We start from the raw sequence: 21316 nt of genomic DNA, 5'->3' as shown, positions 1-21316 counted from the left end.
TCTGATGTTAAGTGTGAATGATCAAGAGAATATGTAGTATCCACTAGCTAAGGACCAACGTCCCATACGTATGAATGGGCAGAGCTGAACGCGAAGACTCATGCGCGCGCTTCGAAAATCAAAATCAATGTGGTCCTCCCCTCGGAACTCCACACCGGCCTTGCTCTGGTTGCCCACGCCCTTAGTGTGCCTCGTACTTCCGTCGCGAACGCATCCTTCGTGCAATCATCGTTGCTTTGCGTTCTCCTCTCTCCCTCACTCTGCTTTTCTCTCTCTCTCTCTCTCTCTCATGTACACATAACACACACACACTCTCTCTCTCTCTATTTCTCTCTCATTTTGTGTTTCTCTCGATTTCTCTCTTTCTCACTTATTCGCTCACTTACTCTGTCACACATCTACACGTACGCGGGGTACATTATATAACATACACGCGGTTCGTCCTCCCTTGATCCGTGTGTCTACTTGTTGTGTTGTCTATCCCCCTTGGGTTTGGATTCGAATTCGAGTGAATCAAAATGACGAGAATGTGTCGTTGATGATTGATGAGAAAAGGGCGGTACTTATTCAACTTCGGAATCTTTGGTGGTCAATAATTGGTTCAGAATATTTTTGTGCGCCCGATGCACGCGATATTTGGAATCCAGTTTATTCTACGTATCCCCACGGCTTTTAACGTTGGTCTTCGAGTGACTTGAATTTGGTGAAACAACTGAAAACATTATACGGATCTTTTGTGTACACCGAGCTGCGTATTTTGAGTTTATTGCCAGTGATGTTTTTAACATCAACAACACCGTAGAAGCCACGGACGATTTTTCTATGGATTTTCGTTGTCCACTTTGACCCGGTTTATCGTAAATATTATCGTTCGATCGGTACGCTGTGTTTTCGTCCAAATTGCTCGATGACAATTTCGAAGATTTTCTATTTCGCCTTTAAACGCCCGAGACTTTGGTACAATCCAAGCTCGTCAAGTACCACGAGAAACGTTCGTTAATCCTTGTTTCTTATTCGAAAAGTATTGAAATTATTTTTGCGTTTCACCCCAACCCTGATCATTAGTTTCCTACCATAAGTTAGTTTCCTACCACGCCTAATAGTTCGCCGTTCTAGTTCTAATATTAAAATAAGTAAACATTCCACGTTGTATTTTAGTGTCTTTAATTCAGTGTTTTTGTTTCCTGCGTTTTGTAGTAAATGCCTCGATGCAGGGAAAAGCATGAGAAAGGAACAAGATGTAATATGTGTTGTACGATTAAGGAATCGATGAATTTTATCCAAGTGGTTATGTGGTATGCGTGAACACATGGAAAAAGGTAAATAGCTTCAAAAGATTGCACTTTATAGCGATCGTTATTATTATATTTATACATTATAGTTAATACTTCGTTCATGGTATAATTTGTTTAATATGTTAGAAGAATCGATCGATTTACAGGAGAGCTGTGTAATATAATTGTTATAATTACAATACTAGCAGCGATAGCAACAATTATTATCACTGTTAGTATTAATACAAATGTATGATATAAATCCCTCGTCATTTTTGTTTCTGTTTCCACGCTTTAATTATAATAACTTTCATTGTTATGGACTGTTTAACACATCAAAGTGTTGTTGTGCCAATAAAACGGATTTGAGTTCGATTGTAGCACGTTGACTGCCATGGTGGTCACGGGTGACCGACATTACAAACTTACAAATTCGTTTACAGTTTAATTTTGCGATTAATGTTCTAATTTGCCCTTTTAGACGTTTCATTCTGCATGTTGTGCTCTTTCAAACATTCTAAGAACACTTTTTTTATGAGAGATTTTATGTGCCTTGATTCGTATAAAGAACACTTTTAATTTACTCTGCATTATATCTAATTCATTATACGTACGAGTTATTTTGCATGCCTTTATTCTCTAATCTTAATTTTATTCTAGACTTTGTAAATATATTTTACCCCGAAGTAAGTAAATTTTAATTATTGTTACGGTAATGTGATCAATTACTTCTAAATATTTTATAGCTTGTTAATCGAATGTTATGTATGATATTTATATGCACTCTCTAATTATAATTTTCATATTCAACATTAAACCGATAACAGTACTATTTTGGAAAATGATAATTTATTTGCATACATATTAATTTGACGATACTATCATTATCTTTGCTGCATGAAACTACTTTATGATATCATTATCAGCACAGTTACTACATCCTGGTGTTCTATGTAATATAGTAATAATTTCAACTATTTCTCTATTGTTCGTGCCGTCAATTTTATTTAAAAACAGTATTCCTACAGATATGCGTTGATTAGAGTGCTACTTATTGTTAGATTTAAGTGCAAGTGGAAGAAGTAATTAATGGTCAGACGCATCAGCCAAATCATATTCAATCGCATGTGTATTCGACAAATTATCAACTTACTATTATACGCTACTATACATTGTTATTGTACATGTAAATATTTGTATCCGTCAACCGCAAAAAAGTGATTGTTAAACGGTTAAATATGCAGAAAAAAAAAAATGTTCGATATTTTCGTCACGACTTCACCGTGGGTCGATCAGTAATTTAATTAATCAACGATCGCAAGCGAGTAACGATTAATTTAACCGTTATCTACTTGTTCAGAGTGATTAACGATTAATTTAACTGTCAATCGTCGTGAACCCTTCATTTCCGCAATAGATAAAACCTTAATTGCAATTCATTTTGATTAACCGCCAGTATTATTTAATAAATTATATAATTAGTGGACGATAATTAATCGACTAAATTTTAATTGCGCGTACAGTGCGCTGATTCTTAATTGTATTTAATTTTTTTACTCGCTTACAATACCGTTGTCCAAAAAATGAAAACGTTTTCTCTACGTTTCGACGTCCACGCTTTTTTGGTCTCGAAGATAGGACATAATTTTTTAAAAAAATGTACGATATTGGACAATCACGAGGTATCACAGGAGAATTAAAAACAATTACGACTTTCTTGGGATTATTTTTCATAGCCCGTATTTATTCGAGCATGCACATTATAGTAACATAAAATGTAACGCTGCTCGAGTTAACTTAAGGGTGCACATTTCTGACAGTATCGTTCGCTCGAGTTAATTCGAGTGTGCTCGTTGAGAGGCTGAGAGGAAACATGTTGTGCAAATCAATTTTTGTCTCCGAAACTATCAACTGCATAAAGCTGCTATTTCTTCGTTTATTAAGGCGTTTCAGACATTTTCTTTCACTCCGACAAACTCGTGTTTGCGCTACGAAAATTATAAGCGTGCTGTTTTACAAATCTCGAGCCTAATTAACTAATTAAAAATAAAACAAGATAAATATTAGCGCATTATTTAAAGCGCCCGTTATAAAATAAGGTCACTTCTAGGATGGTCGTTTTATAATTGGATCATAATGAACTGTTAAAAGCCACAGTGCGGTCCGTTTCAGGTAAACGACCCACGCGCCCGGCCGCTACAACTGGTTGACCATAACGCTCTTATGCTACTTTCCTAAATAAAAAGATACGCGTGTCGTCTTTAATTTCTCAGGCTGTGATCGTGATTGACAATTTTAACTGTTAGAAATTTGTCTATTTTTGACACTTTGACGGCCGCTGTCACGTATACGTGACTTTGCATACATTCAACTTATTACGTTTGTTGAAGTTACATTTATAATTCCTTATAATAATATTCTTAACATCTTCATGTATCTCACTTTGGTCTACAATATCAGTAGTGACGAACAACGGTCTTCGCGTGATACGTGCGGCCATTAAAGTGTTAATATACGATGCAAGTATGATACTAGTAGAAATAGTGCGTATTGGACAGACGACAAATCTTCCAATTCAATCGTTTCGATAAGCTTCACACGAACAAATTTGATTCTACATTTTGTTATTAATTTAAAAAAAAATTGTAAACTTAATCTTACGTAAGATCCTATGTATATATGCACATTCGTATACTATGTATTGTTATTTATACGCTTTACACATGTTTTCAATGCGCAGTAATTATATCTGCCGGTCTGAGATTCGATGGAAAAGATATCGTGATACCGTGTTGTGTGAAATGGTGAATAATGGGACTGGAATTGCTGTTATGATCACTAATTTCAACATGTCAGTGGCAAATGGCGCCGCGCTCATTAAACCTCGACGCTACGCGATCCTGAAACAAAATTCACGGATATAAAAGAGAAAGCGACATGTTATCAATAAACAGCTATAAATGGCAGAGAGTGCACGTCTGCAAGAAGTAAGTAAAATTAAATTAACACCCGTGTAACGTCGAGCGCTGCATCGTTTTCAAAAGGGCTTCCGTCGACGAGGCGTCTATATCTGCCATTGTTCTAGAGAGTATGCGATCACTGCTTCAATACGGTTAATGCAATAGATGCCGAGGACTCAACCTTTGTCGATGGCACTGGTTATTGGAAACATTTCTGTGCCATTGTCTGCGTTTCGATTTTGCCAATAGCGGGGCTCTCTTGGTCTTCCTTTTTGAGAAAACTGCTTGTAAAGTTTATTTTTGACCGCACGATAATCGTTCCAACGATACTATAATTAGTTTATAATTAGTTTGCAAACATTGCAAGCAGAACGCGAAACACGTAACGTTATCTTTTAATACTCGTTTGAGTTAGAGCCGATTTCGACGAAGCCACCGACGAAAGTATTATGCGGCAGTTTTCCTTTCGGCAGACTAATCCTTTCCTAGGATGATATTTTTAATATATGCAAAGATGTATTTTAATAGAACTATCGCTTGACACGGTTTACGGGTGCTTATGCGTGCGAGGATGAAACAATATTGGAAAATTATTTATAGCTTGAATAAGGAGAACTAATGCAAAGCTATTGACGTACAACCGTGCCACTTAATAATAAACCGCGTTATACGAGGCATCAAAGCACGCGAACGTAACATCAAGAATGAATTCGGCGCACGAAAAACAATGAGGAACGTCCACACGAATGTTTGGCTTCCTTGACTTTGTTTCTAAAACGTAGACATTGATACCTATTGGTTGCATCAATGGAAGGACATTTTGTCTTTCCCCATTTTCTAATTGCCTCTATTTAATACTCGATACACGTTTTCGACCATTCAAAAATATTATTCGCAATACTTCGAGGTTTTTTGCGTTCACCAATTTATAAAATCTGCAATTTGCGGCTACCTGATGCATTCGAACGTGAAAGAACAGTCACGCGATGTTTATTACGTTTACATCCTGGCGTTGGGATTTCAAAACATTTATTATTTATTTTCGAACATCAATTTACAGGGTCACCATAAATGTACAAAATGACTTCCCTCCATTCACCAGTACATTGCGGCGTATTTGAGAATGGTAGCTTGCACATTCCAGGACATATTCGCATTGATGGTGGCAACGTTAACCTGGATACTAGTATGGATTACTTAGTTGGTAATGAATATGAATCAAGCTCGTTTATCTTCGCTCTTCGATTGATTTATATTTGATTTTACTTTGTCAGCCTATAGTTTTTTAAGGGGGGAGTCTCACGCGAGACCCTAAAAATATCAATTGTTTTTTTCCCTCATTTTTTGAAAGTATATATATTTAAGAATGTACTGTTAAATTTTGAGAGACGAATGTCAAGTATTATGGATTGTAGAACATTTTTTCTCTCGAAACGTTAGTTTCTTAACTGGCGTAGATAAAATCTCAAAAACTATACGTTCGATTGCTTTGAAATTTTTACACGTTGTTCCACATACTAACACTTCTCGCCCGTACCAAAATCAAACTGTTATAACGAGTTTATCATACCTTTTTTATTAAAAAGTTGCAAAAGAAACGACGAAATTTTGCAATTTTTACTTCAAGCTTTCACCATTTTGTCAATTCGCAACATAAATTAATTATTTTTGTACGGGCGATAACTGTAAACCTACCAAATAAAAATCTTTTTGATTTTTTTGATTTAGCCAACCTTGAGAGCTGCAATCACCTACGCCAGGTGACAACATTAAAAGTTAATAAAAATTAATAAAAAAATTATCTCGTATTCCCAAAGGATAGCTAAGTAAACTGCAAAAAAGAATCATAACGTCAGATATAACGTTTCCTTAAAAAAAATTAAGAAAAATGGTTCGATTTTCTATCATTCACATTGGGACTCCCCCCTTAATTCGTGTACCATAATTCAATACACGAACGTTTTGAGCTAAGATCAAGAATTAAATGTGTTTTTTTCTTTATAGATTGCGCAACATCGACACAAACATCGAGGAAGCTTTACAGTTGACGCATCCCTTAATTCCGTAAATGAGAAGTTCGTACATAAATTTCCGTGGCAGTTTCTGCGCAGGAAAGCAAGTTTATAATCGCGTGTGCGTACGTCCGTGCCGCATGTATCTACGTTGGTTGCACATGAAGGACAAGAAGAACAGTTTACGAAGAGATTGAAACTCAGAGGAGGATGCTTTGGCTCAATACGTGACACATAAAAAAAAAAAAATACATACAAGAATAACAATATTTCTAAATATATGCGAAAAAGAAATAGTAGTTGGAGGGAAAGGGAGAGAGAGAGAGAGAGAGAGAGAGAAAGAGAGAGAGGGAGAGAGAGAGAGGGAGAAGGAAGAGGGAGGGAGAGAGAGAACGAACGCGACAGAAGAGGGGAATCACAAAGGGGAGAACTTTCATTAAGAGTATTCTCATCGAATCGCAAGTAAATACTTTCGAGCAACAAAATAGACATACCCGAATAATGAAATAAAAACGTGGATATAGTTGCAAAATATTTCTATTACAACGACGAATGCGAAACGTTTTGAATAGCGAGAGATGGAAGGAAAAATTTTTACGGAAATTAGTTGGAAGCGAAACAAATGAATTCTAAACGATAAAAAAAAAAAAATGAAAGATAAATAAGAAACTTTTGTATGTAAAACAGATTGTTTTAAGTAACAGGAGAATTATACAATCTCAACAAACGGACGGATTTTACTAAAACTCGAAGTGGTTCGAAGAGAAAAAATAGGAATGATAAATGTCAACGTAATGGAAGAATCTATAGTTGAAATGAAAATGGGTTAAAAGAAAACCATTGAAAACCAAAGACGAAGTTTTTAATCGAGAGTATTAAAGGAGAACAGGAACGAAGAAACGGGAAGGTTCATTTGAGTTTTTTGGAAGGGAACAAAATTCAGGACGAATAAAAACATTGTTTCGAGAAGGTGAACTCTTCAGACATGAATGTAACTTCAATTGTGGATATTTCCGGAAACGAGAGTTACAATGCGACCAATGGTCTTGACTGTGGTGGCGAACCACATTCTTACGGACTATGGGAGCGCGTGCTTATTGTGATCGTTGCAGTTATTCTCAGCGTGATGACTGTCGTTGGAAACGTCATGGTGATGATTTCGTTCAAAATCGACAAACAGTTGCAAACTACCTCCAATTATTTCCTGTTCAGTTTAGCAATTGCAGATTTTGCAATCGGTCTAATTTCAATGCCCCTTTTCACGGTGTACACTGTGCTTGGTTATTGGCCATTGGGGTCGCATGTCTGCGACACATGGTTAGCGTTAGATTATTTGGCAAGCAACGCATCGGTTTTAAATCTACTGATCATCAGTTTCGACAGATATTTCTCTATAATGTGGCCTCTTACCTATCGTGCCAAGAGAACAACTTCCAAGGCAGCCATTATGATCGGTAAACTGGTTCTTCGTACAGTAAAGTTCCGATTATCCGGCATACTCGAGAATGGGGCAATGCCAGAAAATCTAATATGCCGAATAGTTGGACTACACCAACATACGAAGTGATAAAGACGAGGAATTGCGCCATTTTTATGGAGGCTTTCTCTCTGTACAGGGTCAAAGAATAACTTTTCGAACATTCTTGGAATTTCTAAATATTCTTCACCAGAATACGCGTTGTTTGCATTTTGAAACATTAAAATCCTCCAATCCGTTCAGGAGTTATGACTTTTTAAACATACGCATGCGGGGAACCATTTCTGGCCACTCATTATATATTTTGGGTAACGAATTTTTTTCTTGAAAGTGCGTAGGAATTTTTGGGTATGTCTATTCACCAAAAGTGATTGTAACTGAACCCCGGAAGTAAAAATAATTTTTTTAGAACGATTTGAAATGTTTTAGTTTTGTCGAAAAATTTATCCACTTATTGAATTTTTTTCTCGAAACTGGCTAGGAATTCGGGGGTATGTCTACTCACCAAAAATGATTGTAATTGACCCCCGGAACTAAAAATAATTTTTTTAGAACGATTTGAAATTTTTTAATTACGTCGAAAAATGTCCGCGCTTACCTACTGTCGATTTTTCTTAAAAATTCATTTTTTATTTTTAATAAACACAACCATGGGTAATGTAGTAATACAATTTGTTAATAAAAAATAAAATTCGTAACATTTATTTAAGAATAGTCGGACATTCCGGATAATCGGAACTTTACTGTACCAAATAATAATAATATAGAAAAACGTTGTAACGGAGGGAAGAGTGAATAGATAATTTTTATTCTAGCTTCTGCATGGGGAATATCGTTACTGCTGTGGCCACCATGGATTTATGCTTGGCCATATATCGAGGGACAAAGAACAGTACCCGATAATGCCTGCTACATACAATTCATCGAGACAAATCATTACATCACGTTTGGTACAGCAATTGCCGCATTTTATGTCCCCGTTTCCGTGATGTGTATTCTATACTGGAGGATATGGAAAAAGACCACGAACCGCCAGAAGATTTTACCGTATTTGCAGGCAGGAAAACAGGACGCCATCAAACATAACCCATCTAGGTGGTTTTCCAAATATTTTTAACACAAAATGAGAATTTAAATTATTATCGATTGTACGTTTGCTCCTTTACTAACAGCGCATTAAATATGGACGACTATAAAAGGCCCAGAAGCGAGTCCAGCACAGCCGATGACATGAATTCGACACATATCGCAGCCTCGTACCTTGAGAAACATTATCCTCAATATAAAACAGTATGTATTCGAAACGATATTTATGGGCACACATCTTGGCCTTGCAAATTCCTCTTTAAAATTGTTCACAGAAATACAGACCCTTCTCGTGGATGTGGCTTAAAATGTGGTGCATTGCATGGTGGCTGAGCGGCCGTGACGACGACGACGACGACGACGACGATGACGACGACGACGAGGACGATATCGAAGGCGCAGAGAGCAGTCGTACGGGACAAGGCTACGACGAAACTATAACACCATTATCAGCAGAAACTCCTCTAACTGGTACGGTGTCTCGATCTGCTTCCATAAGCGGAATTCAATCCACAACACTAACTACTGACAAAAGCATCAGTATCGCCGACAACCACGAATACAGAAAGTCTGAGAAAATCGGTGAATTGTCAACAACAAGTATCTCCAGCGATACTGTACGTTCGTATTTTAAAAGAATTTCTGAGGCTGTTTGCATGCTATTGAATCTGTTGTGTGTTTCGTTATTGTGAAAATATTTTTCGTTATTATTCTATGCTTTTTAAGAATCGTTTGTTCGCTTCCATTCAGCCTGAATTATCTGCATCAGAACTTTGCAAATGGCGGCCCGGTAGCCCAGTAACCCGGTAGCCTGTGCCTAGCCATCACGTTTTATTCATATATCAAACCTTAGCATTATTATTCTCATTTGAGAAAATGAAATTAACTGCCCAGTGGCGTTTTCCCGCGCGTTCAGGGACTTCCCTCGAAGTTGCTCGAAAGAAATTAAATGTAACCGTCGCGTTTGTTTCGTAGTTTGTTGGTGTAATAAGAATCTCGTCGTAGGTCTACACAATTCTGATTCAGCTTCCGAAAAGGGACAGCAGCGGTATAGGGAAGTACACGGAGGGGCTGAGCATAAAGATGTATCACGACGACATCGTGCCCAGCCAGCTTCACAGCATGATAGAGGACGTAGACGAGAAGAACGGTAAAATATTTCGGCTCGAGAGCACGCTGTCGAGCCCGCCCTCGATAATCAGGAGGCCGTCGCAAATGCCCGACATAAAAATACCATTGAACACGAAGTACATACCGAAACCAGTAGCGAGTAAGGAAACGGCCAGCAAGACCGACGACAACAAGAAAAACAAGATCCAGGAGAAGAAAAGTGAACGAAAAGCCGCAAAGACTTTGTCAGCCATCTTGTTGGCGTTCATCATCACTTGGGCGCCGTACAACATTCTTGTCCTGATAAAATCGATCACGCAATGCTCGTGGTACATTCCGCAGGAACTCTGGGACTTTTTCTATTACCTTTGTTACATTAACAGTACTGTGAACCCGATGTGTTACGCTCTCTGTAACGCGGCTTTCCGAAGAACCTACGTGAGAATCCTGAAGTGTAAGTGGCATAACAGGAACAGGACTGGAGTGTTCAAGCAACACAATTTAAAAAACAATTCAATTTAAAAAGAGAAAAAGGGGAAAAAAGAGAAACTTGATAAAACACATTTTACGCACGATACGTGCACTTTGTACAGGGTGTAACATAATATGTGGGAACCGATTCAGACATGGACATCTGATTGATACGGTACAATAAGTTCCTATGAACGAGTGCCTGGTTTCGCGCTGTTTTCAAATTGTAACTTCGCGTTTCAGGAATATAATAGTTCTACTGTTTATGTCAGCTCGAAATTTAAATTGAAGGGTCTGCTGTAATAAGGAGATGTGAATTTGTTCCAGTAAAACAACGAAGAGGGGGCCGTGTAAAATCACTGTTTAATTTTATTTAATCAAATACCTCTTTAAGAAACCCTTTGGAGAAACTTTTACACCGAGCTTGAAATCTGTATCCTGTTTATTTTATTATAAGACTGGAGCTGCCTCCATTTTGTACCAAAAAAGAGAGCAAACTTTATCGTAATCGCTGCACAATTTGATTTTTGAGAAACGGTGGTAGAAAAAATAAACTATCCGTTATCTGATCAACAAGACCACGTACTCCGAAACAAAGGAATGAATTTAATTTGCAAATGTGTGAATTTGCAATCAAAAAGCATTACTAACAATAAGTTTAATGATTTCATCCGTGTAAACGTATTAACAGAATACAAAGCTCTCATTGGACACAAGACGAAATCGGACACACGTTTATACGAAGCGATTTTACTATTTCAACGTAACAAAATTAAATCTACGAATCCGAATCCCATATATCGTGTTACATACTATATATTATTAAATCATTAGAAGAACATCATTCTTTCGATTTGAAATTAATTTTATTTTTTTTTTAAGTGAACGCGACTACACGAATACGTGTGTATATGATTGTGTTCGACGAAGAATATTCCTTGAATAATAATAGATATTTATTTTTACGTCGCTGAGATGAAACTTAATAACGACTGACGAGAGCAACTTAAAAGCAAAAGGAATTTTTATTCTAAATCGCCGGAGGGATCGATGGAAGTTCTGAAAAAAAAAAAAACATTTGCAATTACGACAGCTCGGATTTTCATATTTGAGGCAATGCAACACGAATACTGCCATGAAAATAACCTTTATAAATATACTTCTGAACCGTACAAAGGAAAGATTAAAAAAAAAAAAAAAAAAAAAAAGGGAAAGATATTCAAAACGTTCTCAACCGTACTGAATTATTATGGTTCGACTGCGACGGTGATTGTGCGACAGTATGAGATCGCGTCGTTTTACCGTGAAATGAACGTCTTTCCACGGTTCGCGGGATAAAGTCAGCTGAAATCATTGAATAATTCACGAATCGATTGGATAAACAATTACGTGTACTCATAATCAAATATCAGACGAATTAGGCAAATTGCAAGAAGTTAATATAACAAATATAAATTTACCATTTTCAAATTATTTGCTACTGCGATACTCTGTGAATTTATTCGATTTATTCGAACCTTCTGATAAAAAAAATTAGAAAATAGAGTAATTCGATTTTTTTCAGGAGTTTGATATCGTTATCGTTTACTTTCGTGAATAAAACTGATAACAATTCCTTGTTGTCTATGGAAAATAAAAAAAACTGACTCGGTCCCGTGAACAGTCTATAAAGCTACACCGCACAAAAAGAAATCTATTCGAAGTCTAAAGAAAAGTAATGACAAGCATTTTTTGTGCGTTTTATTAAAAAGAAAAGAAAAAAAAAAAGATATAACGCACTCGATGTACATTTTAAATAGTAGCCCAGATTGTAAATGAGTGTTTTAAGTGTTATTAGACATGGCGAACCAAACAAGCGCTATTACAAATAGAAGATGTCGCAGTATAAAGGCAACAAACTGAGTGACAAGCGCCACATCAATTTTTTCGTATTAAGTAACATTGTAATCACACGTGCCAAATGAAGCTTTAAGGTATCGATGAATTTAAGGAGTTAATTTAATAAATGTGTCCTTTCAAACGTTTACTTGCTGCATTGTATTAAATCGATTAAAGTGCCTGCCAATATATAAGCAGGGTTTTAAAATAACACGGAATTTAGTAGGTTTCCTTTTTAAATTACAAAAGTGTATTATAGAATCTTTGACTGTTTTACATTGAATTTAATACAAAGAAATGATCATTTGTATTTCGAATGTCAGAAAAAGTTCTAAGAATGAAAGGAAATCAAAATTTTTAGAAACATTACCAAATCCATTAATAAAACATTGCATTCTGAAATTAAGTTCAATTGTCGTTAATACGCTCGTTGTTTTGGATCTCTCTATTTTATTTTCTATTGCATTCTTCGCTGAAATAATACGTAACTTTATAATATTTAAAATTTTTCTGTGGAATTTCGGGAACCCCCAGATATTTATCACAAATTAAGAATCGCTGATACAACAAACTGTTCCATAATTCATGGTGTAAATTGAACCAGATTCTACGGCTCGAAATAAAACAAAAATCAAGGATAACGATGACCCAATTTTTATCATGAATTACGAAACACTCTGCATGTAAAATGAAATTCTCAACCATTAGTTTTATATTCTACAAAAATGTATAGTCATCTACGACTAGTCATTACTTTTATTCAAACAGTTTTAACCCTGCCATCGTCGCATCAAGGGAACAATAAGTTATTGATTATAAAACATATAAATAGTAATAATGTTACTGTTACGTTTAATTTATTATCTTTTCCAAACACTACATACGTTTGTATGTATCTAGAGAATAGTACGTTATAATTAATTGCTCAATAATTAACAAAGTGATTAATATTAAATATAAATTTACCTAAATCATCGTTTAGGTAATTATTTTGTACACGATCGAACGGCTACATGAAATTTTGATAATTAAAAGCTAGTAGCCAAGAAACGCGTACTTCGCAAATATGTTTGCACGGTCATGTTTATTAACAGCATAATTTTAATAAGACTATAGATAGTTTTACCGCTAAATACTTGAAACTGGTTCCGTGATATCAAATATTTCAATGAAATAATTTCACTTATATTCAAATTTTGATTTCAACAGCATCGTAACAGCATTCTTAATGTGCTGGAAGATACTTTAATTTATATTGCATAATTTTTTTACAATTTTTGTAACTGTACTTATTTTCTAGCTGACAATAATTCCACAAACTGTTAAGCACAAAATCGTAAGGTGGATGTTTCGTCGAAAGGAATTGAATGGAAATGAAATTACTATTCGTAACTATAATGCGTGTATATTAAATATTGGAAACTGTTTATCATTAAATTGCACGGAATGTGCTAAAAAAATGTCATTAAACAATACCGTCTCAGTAATTTCATACACTTATACACCATCTAAAATTAATAAAAACGATCTCGAATTACAGAAAAATTGGCAAAAAAAAAAAAACCTCTCGTTCATTCGATATACCTTTATGCTTCATTTATAAATAATACACTCGGTGTCGATTCTACGTAAATCCTTTTTTACAAAAGTAACACCGAAGTTTACCAAATTTTTAAGTTACTACGTCGATGTATATGAACATGATCATTTAAGTGACAAAACTTTTGAAAGTACACACTTATTATTAAAGCATACGATCAACTTCCCAGCAGTCGCGTTGTTGTAAAGAACGCATTAATTATCTAGATTCTCGAAGAAGAATAACGTTATTCTAAAGTCATAATGAATTCAACTATTTCGTAGAACTTTTTAAGTTCACTTTCTTTGTTTTCAACCATTATTTCTAATGTGTATATTTATAAATACTTATGTAACATGCTCAATATATATTTATAAATACATATGTGACATACTAATCGTGATACGTTCATTGTCACGACTGCTGAAGAGTTGTCCTATATAAGACACTTGTACATGTATGTAAATGTGGGCAATTGTTGCCCGTCGAAACGCAGGATTCTTGCAGAGAAAAATTACCGCGCAAACGAATTGCGTACAATTTTATGTACAGAAAAGTCTGATCGTAAGATGTTCTTTAAAAATTTTTCTCTGTAAATAGAATCGTATATTAAAATTTCATACAAATTGATTACATTTATTGATTATCGAGGCGTACAGTTTCTTTAAAAACGAAGATATTCCTCTTTACAATTAACAAAAAAAAAAAACTGATTGAGAATTTTTTCTTGCGTCGAAAGAAAAACACCATAAATTTTATAATCTTATCGTACAAAGAAAATCTCGCGAAAACGTTTTGCACGCGAACGGGATAATCGTATAAGTCGGAAAAACGTACATTCTCGTTTCGCGTAGCGGATTTATACAGTCTTCTTCCAAAGGCGAAAATGAATTTTCCAAAAAAAAAAGAGAAAAGTTACGCACATAAACATGATGGATAATTTAATATATTACGCGTGCATATTCGTGCGTGTACTTGCACGTACGATACGTAGAACGAATATGTACCGTAAGGTGTGCCAATTTCTTCAGTTTCCATCGGTTCAACTTGGATAGAACGTTTGTACATTCCCTATAAAACTGCAGTGTCTAACTTTTCTATTTTCTGCATATAGGTGTTCTCTTGTTTATATTAAATGTCTACTTAACTTTTGTACAAAGGTTTTTCAATTTTCGCTATTAAATATACGTGAAATTTTACAGTGACCTTATGATTTCATAAAACTATTCTAATTACATTTACTTTGCTTACGAGCAAACGCCATAGCCTTCGTAATTTTGCAAGGACTCATCGAATCACAGTTTTTGTAAATTGAAATCAAATTTTTTTTACGAACGATTTTTGCATCAACTTGTTACCGCCATGTTATTTAATTTCAATTACTGATAATTAAGGGCACGCGAATAATCGAAGTCACGGATTCGGGCTGCAAGAAATTGGAAATCTTGCAAAACTTTAAGAAGTAATTTTATTCAAAACTTCTTTATCTTGTTCCCGTTTGAAAAGCTACTCATCTACATTTTTAAACGCCATTTATATCTGCACCCGTACCTTTATATTTCACGTGAAAGTTTTCGATTCGTAGCAAACTACGAATTCATTTTACATTATGAAATTCAAATATTCACAGAAGTGTACATGTTTCTTATAAATATATACAATTTATAAATTTGCATAAATTTAGTTTTCGAATCGAGAAACTTTATACTTTTATAACAAACGTACGAACATGTTATAAGAGTTTATAAATTCACAAATTTTATAAATATTTAACAAATGTACGACGAGGAAGTTGTGGAAATGTGTAAATTTATAAGTCTTTGTGAGTTTATAACAAACGTGTATGAAGTTTGTGAAAATGTCAAAGTGCATAAGTTAAAATAATTTTGCAATTTGCTACGAATCCATAATTCATATGTATAAAATTTCGAGATTTCGGATATCCGCCCACCCTTGCTATTGATACAAACAATTGGTATAATTAATCAACGAGTGTAAAATTTTTAACTTCGATTCCAATTTTTACTTCTTCGATCCGATCGAATTTGAATCGAGCTTTCAGTTTGTCTAATAACGATATTGTACTTTACTTCGAGTTATTGTTAAATACTAAGGTATGATTTACAAACGTTTAAATACAAAGGTATATAACACTGCAAAACTTGTACGTAGTAGAGCACACTAAATAAAAGAATTGTGTATCACTTCATTTTAAGAAACGATGTCTTCGCGTAAGCGTAGGTATATTAAAATAACGACGTGGTGTGTGACTTTTTTTAACTATACATTATTGTAAACACCAATACACTCAATCTATGTTTATATACGTGTTTTATATTAACGAAGAGTATATAAGGCGATGAAAGTTACATAATTGGGCAAAACGTATAGGAAATCTGTATGTAATGATACCAATAAAACTTGGAAAAATATACCATATTATCTATAACGCATACGTGTTTAATTTTCGATAAATTATAGTTTGTTTCTTTATACTTTTTGTGATCATTATAATACCGACGACCCTATACTTATATTTCACACATATATAAATATTTTTTCATTGTTTCTTTTATTAATCGTATAGTATCGTATTACTTTTTAATTTTTTATATGTTATAGTCTTTAATGATATTTAACACTAGATTTACGGGAGCCGTCAATTTGACGGATGTCAGATTCCATATTTAAAATATTATTTTTTAACGACTTATATTGAATTTGTTGGTGCAATATAATAAAAAGAAAAATCGTATTTTAAGGTAATCGTCAACGTGAAAGGTATCGATAAATATACGTGCGATCAATGCCCGTAAATCTAGTGTTAAACATATCTCGATTGATTTTCAAAAATTTTGAAAATTGTTGGAGTTACAAACGCGTAACGTTGAGTGCTATCGTTTTTCAAAAAAGGAACTGTTGCGCGGTACAAGATTTCTGTACCTGCGTTTCGATTTTGTCAAAGGTGGGGGAGTCTTCTGTGGATTAGATCGAGGTAGACTCAAACAGGGAACTCCCCTTTGGGGGCGTGCACAGTATACCTTATATTTTTCACGTTATCGAGCGAAAACGTGTATGTCAAAGTTCGAAATTGCGTTCGATAGATGGTGTTTCCATCGTGGGAACAGCTGCGACGCATGAATACGATCTGACACCGTGAACAATCAAAGACGAAAAGAAAAAAATGAATTCTTGACAACAGAAACGAGACACCGATTTCGTAAAAAGCCCATTATTGGATGATTGGCACGCTGATGTAATTAGTCTTTGAGCGGCATTGTTGTGACGTGATCGAGCAAGAAAGCAAGTACCATAACACATAAAACCAGCTTGCTTTAATGTTATCGATTATCCTAAATTCCTTTAATTGCAGAATGAATAGAAATGAAGGAACCGTCAGTTAAGACGTTCTGCACAAAGAGGCAACATCAGTTTGCCTTGAATCTAACATGACGGTTATTGTCACGACTATATTTATTGTAAAACAGTCGTAGAATTAATCATAGAATTGTACGAAATTTTTCGATGGTGTTAATATTTCTCGTTGTAACACAAATTGGATTGTCTGTATTTCCGATAGAGTTAAATTTGTGTATATATTTTATGTAATTCTTGCGGAGAAGGTACCAGAATTTTCGAAAAAAAAAAAATTAACAAAATGGGTTCGGAACAAAGTTCACAGGGTGGTACGCAAAATGCAAATGCCAGTAGGACAAGAATGATGCCATTACGGCGTGGCAAAAGTGTACCAAATCGGGAAAGAGTACCAGAGGATACGCCGCCAAGATGCACGAGTCCTGGTGCTAGCATTTGTTCGGACTCTGATCTACCTTATATATCGTATACGGTAAATAGACCAATCGGCGATTCACCGAAAATGACTAATAAACAATCACAATTATACAGAGGCAAAAGTTTGGGTGCACAAGATATATCTAGACGTAAAAATAGCTTAAATACTAGCAGTCATAGGTAATATATACACATGTCTGTTTATCTTTACCAATAATTTATTTTCTTTATATAATCGATATGCAATTATTAATCACAGAAAAACTACCTCTGATAAAATTCACAATATAGTGGTAGTAAAACCGGCTGCTGCTGATCCGACGACCGATAAAGATCCTGATTTGGTTAAACTTCAAAGCATTCCAATGTTTTTACCTATCATGCGTGGTACTCTCAATTTACCACCAGGGGTGAGGGATCCGGAAGTCCTGGAAAGATTAGATCCAATCGGTTTGTTCAATTTATGCGCGCGCTATCAGCATCACCTCAATACCAATGCTCAAATGATTGCTGGGGAACAAGCTGCACTCTGTATCAATATTGAACCAGAAGTTACAAAGATCCTTAATTTGGCGTTGGAAAGGCAAAAGAAATTTGCCAGATTTGCAGAACAACTGAACAAAGTACACGAGCTTAGTAAACAGCTGACTAAATGTCATTCACTTCTTAATAAAACTTTGGAGAGTCTAGAAACACTAAATAATCTTTTACCTATAGAAGAGAGGTTGGAACCGTTTGTATGGACTACAGGATAGAATTTAACATCAAAGGTATCAAACGAATAGCTTTAAAAACTAAATTATGTCTAAAGTATATTGCACTTGTGCTAAAAATTTGAATGAACTTGATACAAAAACTGTTAAAATTTTTCTTTCCTTTTATTGTTTGTACCAAGTTTCTACTATTAATCTCTATCCAAAGACATCTAGTAGTACATATTTATATTGCACAGAAAATTCTGTACTATATATTTATTTTCGTGTTAACTCTATAATTATACGGTAAAAAAAAAAGTGATGTTTAGTTTCAAAAATGCATACAATTTCCTATGACGAAAATCTTGTACATTTTATTAAATAAAAATATTCAACTTCACAATTACAAGACAATAATTTTTAACATCCGCGTCGAAGGACAGGGTATGTACATACCCTAGTTGTTAAAGCCGGTAGAACGTTGTACTTTCATTTTCCTGTATGCTACTACAACATCATTTTGATCTTTTTCCAGCTGCCTTCTTTCCCCGACTGGCAAATTTTTACGCTTGCCCGATCTATTTATGGAAACTGCCTTTTTAAAATCTGTTTTTGGTGTCGCGGTTTTCCTTAACAACGAATGTAGCAGAAGATCCTTCTTGCCAGGCTATAAAAAAAAAATGAATATTCTTTTATTTATACATACGAAAGGGCAAGAAAATACATATATTTATGAATATACACCTTCAAGCCACTTGTAGAGTCAGCTGCCTTTGGTTTAACTTTTAATCGAGGCGGTTCATGATTAACTTCGCCGAATTTTACTTGATCTTTGAAATTCTCAAACTCATCTGTACCTTCCGCCTTTTTTCTCTCTTTCTTTAATTGCAACTTCTCTTTCTTTTTCTGACTTTTTGTCAACTTAATCTCATCGTTATCTTTTTTTTTCTTCTTTTTAATATTTTTATGTTTCGCTCTTAATCTCTCAATTATATCCAATTCGGTCAAATTGCATTTTGTGAGCCCCTCTATTCTTCCAGTTTCCGGATTTCGAGTCACCTGAACGTCGTACTTTTTCTCGAACGCAGTTTCGTTAAGAAAAGCATGCGTCTCTCTTTGGACTCGATGCAAGAATCGTTCTGTGGTTTCACCGGGCCTCTGTTGAAACAACGGAACAACCTTGTCTGGTTTTGCGTTTGGATGCAAGGATTTGGAATACTGACCGCCGACGGATATAAGTTTGTCCTTTTTCTTTTTTCGTTTTTTTATTTTTTTTATTTTTCCCAACTTTACTGCCTCTTTTAGTTTTATTACACGTTCCAAACTTTTTGGTATTGTTTGTTCGTCCGCGTCTTTCGGCGGTGCATTTATTTTTGTTTCTAACCTATAAAACGGAGGTTTCTAATTTATTTAAATAACTCGAGGTTAAAACTTATTTAACATCGAACTCACTCTATTTGTCGTTTCGCTTGCTGTTTAAAAGGATCTTTCACACCTCGATGCTTTTTTCCAGGAATTTTCCGACCCATTTTACTTCAATAAACAATGACATACACGTGGTCGATAATGTTATCTGCTGAAATGCATATTAGGTGTCGCATGGTCAAAACGAAATAAGAATCAAATAAAAGTCAAAGAATATTATAAACAATTTATTTTTTATCAGTTTTCAACAATTTTATCTAGATAAAAATTTTGTCCATTTTTGACTCGCTCTAACTGAAATGCATACGCAGAATCTCAAAATAAAGATTGCTATACATATTATGCACATCGTATCAATGTAGATGCATCTAAAATTTGTTTTGTTCATGACGTATCGAGACATATTTGCAACAGATTTGTAGTGGTCAAAGAGGTTAGAGGACAATGTCATTCATTTTGTGAAACATTTGTGTCAACAAGTTGTGCATTCGTTCGATTATTCATTGTTTTGATATACCTTACTGCATATCACGAATACTAATCGTACAAATAACTCAGCACCATGATCACGGGTTAATCATCGTTTATTTACAATCAGGTGTATCTACCGAGGGAACTGTGATGAATCTAGCGCGATTGTCCTTAATTACAAAAAAACAACCGTGTAATTGTCGACACATATATTCTACGTTTAAACAATGTGTTCATGGCACGCAACAAATGTTATCGTCCGAGGAAAACGATATTGAAAAAAATGAAACAGAGGGTTTGCTTTCGATAGATGATATGTCAGAACCTACGAATTGTTGCATGTCCGGTTGCGCGAATTGCGTGTGGATTCAATACGCGGAAAAATTAAGCTCTACCTTAGAAAAAAGCGACGTGGACCTGCAAAAACTGATTATGGAAAAAATACAAGATCCCAACATGAGAGCGTTTCTTTCGATGGAGCTCAGATGTAGAAATATCATTAAGTGACAAAGGATTTTGTAATGACAATGTAAATAATGATCATGTAAATAATATATTATATGTGCAGACGTAATCGAATTCTCATTCTTAAAGTATAAGTCGAAAGTTCAGTACCGTATGTAAAACACGCAATTTAAAAGTGCTGTTTCTCTGTTATTCTTATGATTGCACAATGTTACTTACATATGTCCCTTACACGGTTTTAAAATGTTTTAATAGTCTATTTTTTGACTCATCTTGTTTATTGTTGTTGGCCGCGGTATGTACAGGAATTGTCGTATTTGCCGCAAGATGACTCTAGCCGTGCTCTAGTCGCGCCTAGGGTGATCGGACACCATGAAGTTGGCAGCGCTGCCGCTAACGGTGGCGCCGGGGAAGTGCGCGAATCGCTGGTCTTGGCTTCGCCTTCGCCGCTCTCGTGTACATTTTGTAAAATAAAGTGTTCTTTGTTTAATGTCCGTATTGGACAATAAACGCAGTGTTCTTTTTAATTGAGTCATACTCTCCACTCGACAACACAGTAGGTTACGTCCCTACAATTGAGACTTGAGTCGGTCAGGATGCACGCCTGCACGGGGATGGTGA

General features: G+C 35.1%; 3 protein-coding genes across 7 annotated transcripts; 2 read left to right on the top strand and 1 right to left on the bottom strand.

Annotated features, from left to right (window-relative positions):
• The first annotated feature begins 1199 nt into the window (after positions 1-1199).
• LOC122400134 (muscarinic acetylcholine receptor DM1) lies at positions 1200-15389 on the top strand. Of its 2 annotated transcripts, none has more exons than XM_043401404.1 (8): positions 1200-1319; positions 4015-4261; positions 5295-5438; positions 6239-7700; positions 8539-8818; positions 8923-9013; positions 9085-9426; positions 9815-15389. In XM_043401404.1, the coding sequence occupies exons 4-8, from the start codon at positions 7232-7234 to the stop codon at positions 10439-10441; spliced, it is 1809 nt and encodes a 602-aa protein (XP_043257339.1). In that variant the 5' UTR covers positions 1200-1319; positions 4015-4261; positions 5295-5438; positions 6239-7231; the 3' UTR covers positions 10442-15389. The 2 variants fall into 2 exon arrangements, with proteins under 2 accessions (XP_043257339.1, XP_043257338.1); XM_043401403.1 differs by having other exon boundaries at positions 8896-9013.
• A 1837-nt stretch (positions 15390-17226) lies between these two features.
• LOC122400075 (BLOC-1-related complex subunit 5) lies at positions 17227-18767 on the top strand. Its single transcript, XM_043401288.1, has 2 exons — positions 17227-17819; positions 17899-18767. Exons 1-2 carry the CDS (start codon positions 17506-17508, stop codon positions 18392-18394), a joined length of 810 nt encoding a protein of 269 aa, XP_043257223.1. The 5' UTR covers positions 17227-17505; the 3' UTR covers positions 18395-18767.
• On the bottom strand, positions 17942-20384 carry LOC122400074 (coiled-coil domain-containing protein 137). Of its 4 annotated transcripts, XM_043401283.1 has the most exons (5): positions 20277-20358; positions 19787-19907; positions 19079-19718; positions 18791-19001; positions 17942-18067 (listed from the first exon to the last, which is right to left on the bottom strand). In XM_043401283.1, exons 2-4 carry the CDS (start codon positions 19861-19863, stop codon positions 18792-18794), a joined length of 927 nt encoding a protein of 308 aa, XP_043257218.1. In that variant the 5' UTR covers positions 19864-19907; positions 20277-20358; the 3' UTR covers positions 17942-18067; position 18791. The 4 variants fall into 4 exon arrangements, with proteins under 4 accessions (XP_043257218.1, XP_043257220.1, XP_043257221.1 ...); XM_043401285.1 differs by having other exon boundaries at positions 18791-18992; positions 19787-20384; XM_043401286.1 differs by having other exon boundaries at positions 18791-18989; positions 19787-20384.
• Between the last annotated feature and the right edge of the window lie 932 nt (positions 20385-21316).

This window comes from Colletes gigas, unplaced genomic scaffold, assembly GCF_013123115.1.
Source record: "Colletes gigas isolate AHSC1104 unplaced genomic scaffold, ASM1312311v1 Colletes_gigas_Sc00016, whole genome shotgun sequence".
Lineage (NCBI taxonomy): Eukaryota > Metazoa > Arthropoda > Insecta > Hymenoptera > Colletidae > Colletes > Colletes gigas.
The sequence above is the reverse complement of the archived record's forward strand: the minus strand, read 5'-3'. Positions and strand labels throughout refer to the sequence as shown.

Coding starts and splice junctions, on each gene's coding strand:
- LOC122400075 (XM_043401288.1), top strand. CDS start 17,506: ATGGGTTCGGAACAAAGTTCACAGGGTGGTACGCAAAATGCAAATGCC. Junction 17,820..17,898: donor TTAAATACTAGCAGTCATAG/GTAATATATACA, acceptor TATTAATCACAG/AAAAACTACCTCTGATAAAA.
- LOC122400074 (XM_043401283.1), bottom strand. CDS start 19,863: ATGGGTCGGAAAATTCCTGGAAAAAAGCATCGAGGTGTGAAAGATCCT. Junction 19,719..19,786: donor CAAGCGAAACGACAAATAGA/GTGAGTTCGATG, acceptor TCCGTTTTATAG/GTTAGAAACAAAAATAAATG. Junction 19,002..19,078: donor ACTCTACAAGTGGCTTGAAG/GTGTATATTCAT, acceptor TTTTTTTTATAG/CCTGGCAAGAAGGATCTTCT.
- LOC122400134 (XM_043401403.1), top strand. CDS start 7,232: ATGAATGTAACTTCAATTGTGGATATTTCCGGAAACGAGAGTTACAAT. Junction 7,701..8,538: donor CAAGGCAGCCATTATGATCG/GTAAACTGGTTC, acceptor TTTTTATTCTAG/CTTCTGCATGGGGAATATCG. Junction 9,427..9,814: donor CAAGTATCTCCAGCGATACT/GTACGTTCGTAT, acceptor ATCTCGTCGTAG/GTCTACACAATTCTGATTCA.